Raw genomic sequence first — 10,496 nt, 5'->3', positions numbered from 1 at the left:
CTTGCGCAGGAGTGATATCAATCTTCAAGAAATTACTCCTAAATTAGTGTAAGAAACTTTGTCGTTTCAACAACGGGATGTCCAGTGGTTAGCAAGCAAAATGTGATGAAAAGCAGGTAGGATGTCTCACTTCAGTGGAGGAGGAGACCTCTCTCCACGTGCGTGTGGCAGATCCAGGCTTCTACTGTATAAGCAGTGATGGGAATCAGCCAGTACGTGTGTGTCTATAGATGTGTTTGTGCGTCTGTGTGTGCATTTATGAGTGTCATTTCATAGCTCTTCTGCTATGTCAGGAAATGTTTCCGCACACACATGTCCTTTCAAGTACATGCTGCCACACTCGCCTTTGTTCTTGTGTTCGCACAGACGTGACGCCCCTTTTGTTGAAAACGCACGCAATTGCTTGTGCGGGGCAAGCAAAAGGTATAAGCACTAGCAAAAGGTTATGCATATGGATTTAAGCAATTGCTTGAGCTAGACCTTTTGCTAGACGAGCTTGTGCTTTTGCTTGAAGCAATTGCTTACGAGCAATTGCTTGTTTTATGCATTCGGCCCCTTGTCTGTTCAAACATGACAGCAACTTGGATTTACAATGTCTAATAGAGCATGACAAATATTTCAACAGCAAAGAACAAATTTCAGTGAAAATGAAAAGGCACATGTCAAAATTTCCTTTTTCTGAATTATGCAAGACTTAATTGCAACTCGTCTGCATTGAAAATACATGTAGTGCTTTACATGTTTTAATAACTTGTACAAAATGTGATCACCTTTGCTTTAATTCTTTGAGCACTGCCCCCCATTTAAAAATTGTCAACACTATTCACACGATGCCCTCAACTGTATGTAAATCAATTAGCAATGGGAAACAAGAAGAGGATCATATCATGTAATGTCACTTGACACATCACTTACTAAGTTGTCATAATAACATATTTGCAAATGTGTGTGTGTGTGTGTGTGTATGAATTCTTTCAATGAAAGATTTAATTGGATGGGTCAGCAACACATCCTATGGTACTCTCAACCATCAAACGTAACATTGGCACAATTAAGATCATTACGTAGAAATTCCCTGATACCAGTTCAAGACAGATCTGGCGAATGACAGAAATTATAGGTCACAGTAATGTTCTAACACCATACAATAGTATAGTTAAGTGTGCAACATATGACATAAATGGTATCCTGGGGTACCAAATAAAAATCAGCCATTTTGTTGAATTATTCTTTTTTTTTTTAAAAGGTTGTACCCTGGGTGCCAAAAAGAGGGAATTATTTTGGTGCTGGAGCTAGCGCGCGCTAGCCACTGCACTGCACTGCACTAAAGCACACGCTAGGGGTTTCTCAACGTGCCATGCACACATAGTATAACATGCAGTGGTATGGGAATTACTATGTACACGCACACACAGTGCATGCGTTTTTCTCTGGCTGTCCTCGAGTGGACGTGAGGTGGCGCTACACAACGCGGTAATCCGGGGTACTACGGTACCCCGGGGTAACGCATGATGAATCATATGCCATTTAGGTATTAAATAATTTTGATGGTTGCTGAGTATTGTAAAGACCTGAAAGTACCATTAGTTTAAACACAGTATAGCATGTAGAGGCACAATAATTTTTCAGAATGAATACTCTCCCCTTCTTCACTGATCATGCACTTTTATCTGTCTGGTTTCCATTCATAACAAGAACTTTCTCATAAAAAAAAGAAATCAACAAACAGACTTGGAACTCTAGCTGTTATCACATTGTTGAGATCACAAGTTGTGCATTTGCTTGACCTTATTGCTTGACATAAGTTGTAGTTTGGGTTGCTTGGTAATTTGGAGGGGGTTGATTAGAACCTGCAGGGTAGGTTGGTGGTGGAGGGTTGGGAGCAGTGGGGTAACTGTAGACATATGTGGTGCTGGTGGTGCCTGCAGGCGGCTGGTATGGTGCAGGGGCTTCCTGGGACACCACAACGTACTGAGAGCGGCGTCGTCGGCTAGCCAGCCAGCAACAAGGACAGCAGGCACAGAAGATGATGCCAAAGACAGTGCATACAAACAGGATGGTGACCACAATCACACCTACTGCCCATGCTCTGAAAAAAGAAATATGAAAATATTGCCAGGTCTCTAGATTTAAACTTGATACAATCCCCTTACAGCAAAGCTACACTTTTCTGATTCATAGTTTCATTGCTAATGATAGGGAACTTCACAGGAATAAAATCTGTGCTGTTGTTTTTGTTTTTTGTTTTCAAAAAAGACAGCCATGCAGATAGACAGGAAGGGACAGAAAGCTGATGGAAGAAAATGAATATGTGACAGAAACCAACTGCTACCAGAAAAATATATTTAAAGCTACCAATAAAACAAAATTAGTTATGATTTTGCTAACAGTTAAATATTTGACACTGAAACATATTTTCTTGGAAGCAAGAAGGAAAAACAAAGGTAGTCTTACGCAAGAACACTGGTATCACAGCATGTGGGTAATCCATTGATTCTGCAGCATGTGTAGAAGTCATATGGATCAATGCCAGGCCTGGGACAGTTGAACCCATAGCCAATTGGGCAGATGTCTCCATACACAACTGTTGAATAGGACAGGAAGAGAAGAAATACATATGGTCAACTGTACCTAAACAGTACAAAAAAGTACATATGAATTTAACATAAGAAGCCAATATCAATATCGCAGCATAGACAATATCTATCGCAACATGTTTACCGGGTAAATATGATAATTCACAGGAAACAATAGGCCTACATACATTTATACACATAGAGTTGCTTATGCAGGGAAAAAAAACAAAAAACAAAAACAAAAGATACAATATTATTAGTATGGCAAGAAGAAAAGACATTGACATTACAACACAACAAAGAACAGGAAGAAGGGAGGAGCTGAGGAGAAGGAAAGGAGAAGAAAAGCGAAAAAGAGAGGTTTGTGAACAAGCCATTCTATAATGTCAGGACAGAAAAAAATTTAAAAGTCATTAAATAAACAGTAATATTATGTAGCATTGAATGCTGACAACAAATAGGGCCTATTTTCTCAGTTTGGCTAAATGTAACGAACTTAAGTAATATCTAGCAAGTTACTCTTATCTGAGCTAATCTACAAGTAAAATCTTGGTCATGTAGGTCCTACAAATTCATAAACCCATGTAACCTATTTTGGGTATGTGCAGTTCTGTAAAGGGGAGATGATATTCACTGGATTGTTACATGGGATAATTATGTACATGTATGATTACTTTGCTGAAATAAATGGTGAAGTATTTTAGGTTATTGCTCACAATTGTAACTAAACACGAACTGTCCAAGTTGAAATAAATATAAATCTCTTATTTTCAAAATGTTGTGAAAAAAACCCCCACAAAACAAAGCATCACTATACTTGTATGTGCTCGGACATGAGGACTATAAACAATTCTGAGCCCCATCTTTTGTGACAAAAGTAGTTTATATAATAATATGTGATACATACAAGTATTGCCCCACGCAATAATTCCATACTTCAAATACAGTAATATCAAACTTGAATAAGGTGTCATATCAGTGCTGATGAAGGAAGATAACATTTTAACCTATTCAATATCAATAGATATTACCTGAAATATTTTGCAAATATTATTAATATGACACTTTAATAAAAGCTTATCATCAACACGACCACCTAAACATTTAATAAAAGACTCTTCTAGGTGAGTATATAGTGTCAAATGCAATATTGTCTGGGAGGCTGTTTAACTGCAATCAGCCTGAACACAAAGCATCTAATAGTAAGCATAAGTATATGGAGCGCCCCGGGATTATGAGGCTGTCTATAGAATTGCTACAAAACAAACATAATATCTTGTCTTTCCAATACTGTGCCAAGATTCGCGAAAGTTCTTGTCTACACTATATGCATTGAATGCCAGTGTCAATTCGCAAAAACTTCATGCCCCAAAAAAGGCTGTCTGCTCCAATTCATGAAAATTTCATGCTGAGAATTTATATGTTTTACACAGTATTCAGTGATAATTTGATGGCATGAATCCATTGTAAAATATTTCTTTAATTCATCATTTACTGTTTTTATAAAAATACTGGTGTCAGGGTCAGAATCAATTAAAAGTTATCCCAAATAATAAAAGTTTTTTTTCGGAGGATCTATGAAAATCATTGATGGGATGATGTAAATTATGGGCCGTGCAAACTTCCTTGACCTTGCTGAACACCACTTTCAATTGTTTCAATTTAAGAGTCAGAACTAGTAACATGTTCACATTAAGATCTATTCGATAATGTATATGTAGAGCTAAAACAGATTGGAAATTAGTGTTCTTTTTTTTTGTTTTTGCCATATTTGCAGTGTATGACGTTATATTGAGTCAGACTGGAAACTTAGTAGAATCATTCCTTGACATCTTAGATATTATGGGCCGTGCAAACTTCCTTGACCTTGTTGAACACCACTTTCAATTGTTTCAATTTAAGAGTCAGAACTAGTAACATGTTCACATTAAGATCTATTCGATAATGTATACGTAGAGCTAAAACAGATTGGAAATCAGTGTTCTTTTTTTTATTTTTGCCATATTTGCACTGTATGACGTTATATTGAGTCAGACTGGAAACTTAGTAGAATCATTCCTTGACATCTTAGACATCCGATCCATGTAAAAAAAAAAAAAAAAAAAAAAATTTAAAAAATGGAAATTTCTATTGCATAAGAGCTGGGCGCGCGCGTGCATCATTTTTTGGTCAAATGCTCCAAATAACCTGAAATGTGTGCAAAAACAATTTTTGAGCTCAATTTAGAGCATGTGAAAATTTCAATGCTCGCATACCTGTTTGCTGTGTCATAATCAATTTTAATGACATGAATCCTGTTAAGTCCTGTTATGGAGATAGGACTGATAAAGTGATTTCAGATAATGACATCATACTTACATCACGGGTGACTGATCACGTTGATACATATTAGATCCGTCGCCTTTTATGACATGATACTACTAGTACTACAGTACTACTACGTAGTACATAGATTCTAGATTTGATATTATTATTGATAGTTTGAAGTTGATACAGCTGAAAGATTTTTTGAGTTCAAAGAAATAAACAATAATAAAGAAAACAGAAACAGTACAGATACAGAACTATAATATGACTAGACCCACCTGCATGTCATCAAATACTAGTAATGGCTTCAAATGGGTGTATTTACATCATCAGTTGAGACCAGCCAAAACGCAAAACGTTCGGGAGTAGAACATCTATGTACTATGTACAAGGAGCGCCCCGAGGGAAATTTAAAGGACAAGTTCACCTTCATTAACATAAGGATTGAGAGAATGTAGCAATATTAGTAGAACACATCATTGAAAGTTTTAGAAAAATCGGACAATCTGTTCAAAAGTTATGAATTTTTGAAGTTTTTGTGCAGTCACTGCTGGATGAGAACTTAACGTTAGAGAAGACTACTGCAGTGTATGATGTCACATGCGTACAACAATATAACGAAAATATGAAGAGAATTTCACAAAATTTCATCTTTTGAAAAAAGTACACATTCCCTCGACTCATTACTGGCATAATATGTTATAGGTAATATTATTGGCCATTGCCTTTAGAAAGAGGTAAGTCAAGTGCTCTTTTATTATGTAAAAAAAAGTGAAAATATGATGAATTTTCTTTACATTTTCTTTTACTGTCGTACTCATACATCACAAGCCTTAGTAGTCTCCTCATCCAGCAGTTCCAACACAAAAATTTTAAAAATTCATAACTTTTGCATCGATTGTCCAATTTTCCTCAAACTTTCACTGATGTGTTCTACTAATATTGCTGCATTTTCTCAATCCTTATGTTTATGAAGGTGAACTTGTCCTTTAATAACCAAGCAAGGCTCCCCACCAAGCATCCAAACAGTTTTAGGCCTTAATAGCTTTGTTAGTTGTTTTTAGGCCTAGGGCCTAACGTTATGTGGTTCTTACATACCTTGGATAACATACCTTGGATGTGGGCGTATTAAAGTTTACTTATTTGCCCCTCGGTGTCGTCATTGCAATACATGACATTAAAAACTTTTTGTTAGGCGCTGTGCAGTATAACATGGACAAAGAAATATCCCTTCGGGGTTGTATTTGTTCTTGTCTTGACTCCAAAACCTCTCTAAGTTAGACTTGAAACTATTCACGGATGGGCTGTCAACAGCCCATCCGACAGAAAGATCCGTCTGTCCGGAGGACTCTATTATATTTTGCCATGGGCATTATTAACGCTGTCCTCCGTACCGTAGACGGAGGGAATCCGTGAAGCCAGACGCAGTCTCCGCCGAACATTCCCCGACGGACAGATACAGACCGATCTTTCGGTCAAGGTTCTTACACCTATAGATCTATGTATGTAATTACCTTTCAAGGCGCTGAACACCGCTATCAATACTCCGGTAATGCTCGTAAGAGAAGGCGTCATTCTGCAGATGCACTGGAAACAAATATTCAGTCAAGAGAAATCCACAAAAATTACTAATATAAATTTAGTCTTCCTACAGCCAGAACAACGGGTAACGTTTCAGCGACGCGACGTGATAGAGTCGAGTACAATTTGTACGTGTTCATGTGATGCGTGCACGATTCCCGCGCGCCTGCAGTGCACAAGTACGTACAAGTGCAGCTAACACGTATGTATGTACACGTCCGCCGCGGCGGTGCATATTGCGTGCGTGCATACTCTTCTGCATGCCCATTCTACATTGTGTCTATTGACTTTGAGAAGCATCACGTGCTACACAAATACAACACTGTTGCAGTTGTTGCCTGTTGTATTTGGGTTACTAGTTGGTTTTGTGAATAGTTCTTCCGTACGGCCTTTGTACTTTGAGCTAGCTGCAGTGGCGTAACTACGGGGGAGGGGGGGGGGGCATGGGGGGCATGTGCCCCCCCCCCCCCCAATCCGCTGGTTAAAAAAAAAAAAAAAAAAAAAAGAAGAAAAAAAGAAAAAAAAACTACCAAAATGGTAATTCAAGGGTTAGTAAACTGCTTTTGAAATCGACATGAAAGGATGATCAAGAGAAAAGATATTTTTCTAAGATTTCTTTTAACCATATAATTAAAGAGGTATTATTGTGAAACATCGTTCAAAAAGCCCGGAGACGACAAAAGATTGTGATTCAGTGTGATTCCTGGTTGGCATTTTGAATACAAGCAGGATGTGCGCAGTGTACTCAGAACATCGGAATGGCAAAAAGAGTCGCTGCAATGTTGCGCAATGTGATGTTTGATAGGTTGTACACATTTGCTATCAAAGCTTGATCATTGATTTTGCAGTGTTGCTTTACATACTAGTCTATATTAAAATGCCTTGCATTGCCAATAATAAGACTTGACCTTGGCTATTTCCTAACTTTCCCATCTATACGAAACACACACACTCATAAACACAAACAAATTAGGGGATGCTCTATACAAAGTGCAGATTTTGGACATCCTTCTCCCGCTTGGTCACTTCGACGCCCCCTCGCTGGTCATACCTCCCCCAATCATAAACATAAACCGTTGACTACCAGTGGCGGATCCAGGGGGCGCACCGGGCGCCCCCTCCCTCCAAAGCGAAAAAATATATAATGTAGCTACAAACGACAGTTTTTGGACTGTGTTAATGTCAAAATTTTCAAGCTCGCTCGCTTCGCTCGCTCGCATTTAATCGTTATATTTTATTCTCCTGATGCTGCTGTTAGTAATTGCCAGCAGTTGCGCCCGGTGCGTCCCCTCCCCTTAAAGGCATGATTTACCATTTGCAGATTCAATTCAATTCAATAGTTTATTTATTTCCATCATCACAAAGAAAGAAAAGAAAAAGTTGACATAATCCAAAGTGATACAATTTTTTTTCATTTCTCTTACACTCGTCCGATAAAGGATTTTTTTTTTTCAATACAATATAAAGTATATTATACACGAATGGTGTCGTAAAAAGAAACAATGCACTTTGTCATGGCAACAAAAATAGTAAATAATCACAATGATGGAAAACAGTGTTCCACTAAAAAAGCCACGCTTGTAAAACGTGGAACACTGGAACAAAACAACAACAGCACCAATTTGTTATACCAAATAGACATATTCATTTCAATTCTTCTATATACTATTGTACATTTTACTAATTGATATAATGATGTTGATACTATAAACAATACTTACTAGGATTTTAGGATGCAATCGTATAAACTATATAACATATCACATTTGTGGCACAGACACTATGGGGCCAGGTGTGCCAGGAAAATTGAATGGAAAAAGATATGCAATCGGCCACAAAAAACATAACGACGACATAACGACATAACGACATAACATAAAAACATAACATAAACAAAAAACATAACGACGACAGATAAAAGCATTAGTGCTATAAAATAGTTCTAAAATGTGAGTTAGGGATAGAAACAACCACTGTCTAAATTTGAATCCGTATTATCGATGTTAAGTGTTGTTTAATACACAAAATGTGAACAATAGTTATAATAAAAAAATTTCCAGACTAAACCGTATACAGTTAAGGTTTATTGAAAAAAAAAACCTGATATCTCCTTATATTTTAGGTTTTATTGCAAATATTTCATATGGTAGGATGTTTTATGATACAACAGACCTACACATATGCATCAAATATGATACCTTGAAAATTTTTGAAATCACTGCTCCCAAAGGTAAACTGGACCTTTAATTTCCAAAGCGAAAAAATATAGCTACAAACGGCAGTTTTGGGACTGTAGAATGTCAAAATTTTCAAGCTCGCTCGCTCGCATTTAATCGCTATGCAATTCTCCTGATGTTGCTGTAAGTAATTGCCAGCAGTTGCGCCCGGTGCGCCCCCTCCCCTTAATTTCCAAAGTGAAAAAAATATAGCTACAAACGGCAGTTTTGGGACTATAAAATGTCAAAATTTTCAAGCTCGCTCGTTTCGCTCGCTCGCATTTAATCGTTATGCAATTCTCCTGATGTTGCTGTCAGTAATTGCCAGCAGTTGTGCCCGGTGCGCCCAGGCCCTCTCCTTAATTTCCAAAGCGAAAAAATATAGCTACAAACGGCAGTTTTGGGACTGTAAAAATGTCAAAATTTTCAAGCTCGCTCGCTTCCCTCGCTCGCATTTAATCGTTATGCAATTCTCCTGATGTTGCTGTCAGTAATTGCCAGCAGTTGCGCCCGGTGCGCCCGCTCTCCTTAATTTCCAAATCGAAAAAAATATAGCTACAAACGGCAGTTTTGGGACTGTAAAATGTCAAAATTTTCAAGCTCGCTCGCTTCGCTCGCTCGCATTTAATCGCTATGCAATTCTCCTGATGTTGCTGTCAGTAACTGCCAGCAGTTGCGCCCGGTGCGCCCCCTCCCCTTAATTTCCAAATCGAAGAAATATAGCTACAAACGGCAGTTTTGGGACTGTAGAATGTCAAAATTTTCAAGCTCGCTCGCTTCCCTCGCTCGCATTTATCGTTATGCAATTCTCTTGATGTTGCTGTCAGTAATTGCCAGCAGTTGCGCCCGGTGCGCCCCCTCTCCTTAATTTCCAAATCGAAGAAATATAGCTACAAACGGCAGTTTTTGGGACTGTAAAATGTCAAAATTTTCAAGCTCGCTCGCTTCGCTCGCTCGCATTTAATCGCTATGCAATTCTCCTGATGTTGCTGTCAGTAACTGCCAGCAGTTGCGCCCGGTGCGCCCCCTCCCCTTAATTTCCAAAGCGAAAAAATATAGCTAAAAACGGCAGTTTTTGGACTATAAAATGTCAAAATTTTCAAGCTCGCTCGCTTCGCTCGCTCGCATTTAATCGTTATGCCATTCTCGTGATGTTACTGCCAGCAACTGCCAGCAGTTGCGCCCGGTGCAACCCCCTTAATTTCCAAAGCAAATGTATATATATATACATACATAATTACATTATTATAGCTACAAACGGCAGTTTGGGGACTGTAAAATGTCAACATTTTCAAGGTCGCTCGCTCCGCTCGCTCGCATTTAATTGTTACGTTATGCAATTCTGATGTTGCTGCCATGAGGTGCCCCCCCCCCCCCCAATGTCTTGACCCACGGTACGCCACTGGCTAGCTGGGTTCAGTTTATTTTATTTTTTCCACAACAAGCATTCTCAAGAACCGCTTGACGTATGTTGTGCGTTTCGACAAAGTGTTCGAGCTGCATTACTACAGAAATAAGGGTAATTTCGATCAAAACCAAAGAGGTTCTATATACAACCTCTTTGATCAAAACTTACTTAGTATATCCTTTGAATTCGTCCAAGTGATTGGTTGGAAGGGGGAGAGCTCTCCTATAATATGATAGGCCCTATGCAACCTGTTGTATTTTGGATAAAATTCAGGAGCGGATCCAGGAATTCTGTACAGGGGGGGGGGGGCGACTAATCATTTCTGGTGCCACTTCCGGGTTTCATTTCATTTTTTTTTTCTTTTTATTTATAATGGGGGGCATGCGCCCTTTGCGCCCCCTCTGGATC

The 10,496-nt window shown here is 38.6% G+C and overlaps 1 protein-coding gene across 1 annotated transcript; it reads right to left on the bottom strand.

The window, feature by feature from the left end:
* Positions 1–1,266: 1,266 nt before the first annotated feature.
* LOC140238006 (uncharacterized) lies at positions 1,267–6,534 on the bottom strand. The gene is made up of 3 exons (XM_072317934.1): positions 6,398–6,534; positions 2,455–2,584; positions 1,267–2,089 (listed from the first exon to the last, which is right to left on the bottom strand). The coding sequence occupies exons 1-3, from the start codon at positions 6,456–6,458 to the stop codon at positions 1,789–1,791; spliced, it is 492 nt and encodes a 163-aa protein (XP_072174035.1). The 5' UTR covers positions 6,459–6,534; the 3' UTR covers positions 1,267–1,788.
* Positions 6,535–10,496: the final 3,962 nt, after the last annotated feature.

Source organism: Diadema setosum, chromosome 14 (genome assembly GCF_964275005.1).
Source record: "Diadema setosum chromosome 14, eeDiaSeto1, whole genome shotgun sequence".
Lineage (NCBI taxonomy): Eukaryota > Metazoa > Echinodermata > Echinoidea > Diadematoida > Diadematidae > Diadema > Diadema setosum.
The sequence above is the reverse complement of the archived record's forward strand: the minus strand, read 5'-3'. Positions and strand labels throughout refer to the sequence as shown.

What these genes read in the sequence shown, in the direction of transcription:
- LOC140238006 (XM_072317934.1), bottom strand. Translation starts at nt 6,458, where the DNA reads ATGACGCCTTCTCTTACGAGCATTACCGGAGTATTGATAGCGGTGTTC. An exon ending in GGTGTTCAGCGCCTTGAAAG is followed by an intron (nt 2,585 to 6,397) that starts GTAATTACATAC and finishes CCTATTCAACAG; the next exon opens with TTGTGTATGGAGACATCTGC. An exon ending in TGTGATACCAGTGTTCTTGC is followed by an intron (nt 2,090 to 2,454) that starts GTAAGACTACCT and finishes TTCTTTTTTCAG; the next exon opens with AGCATGGGCAGTAGGTGTGA.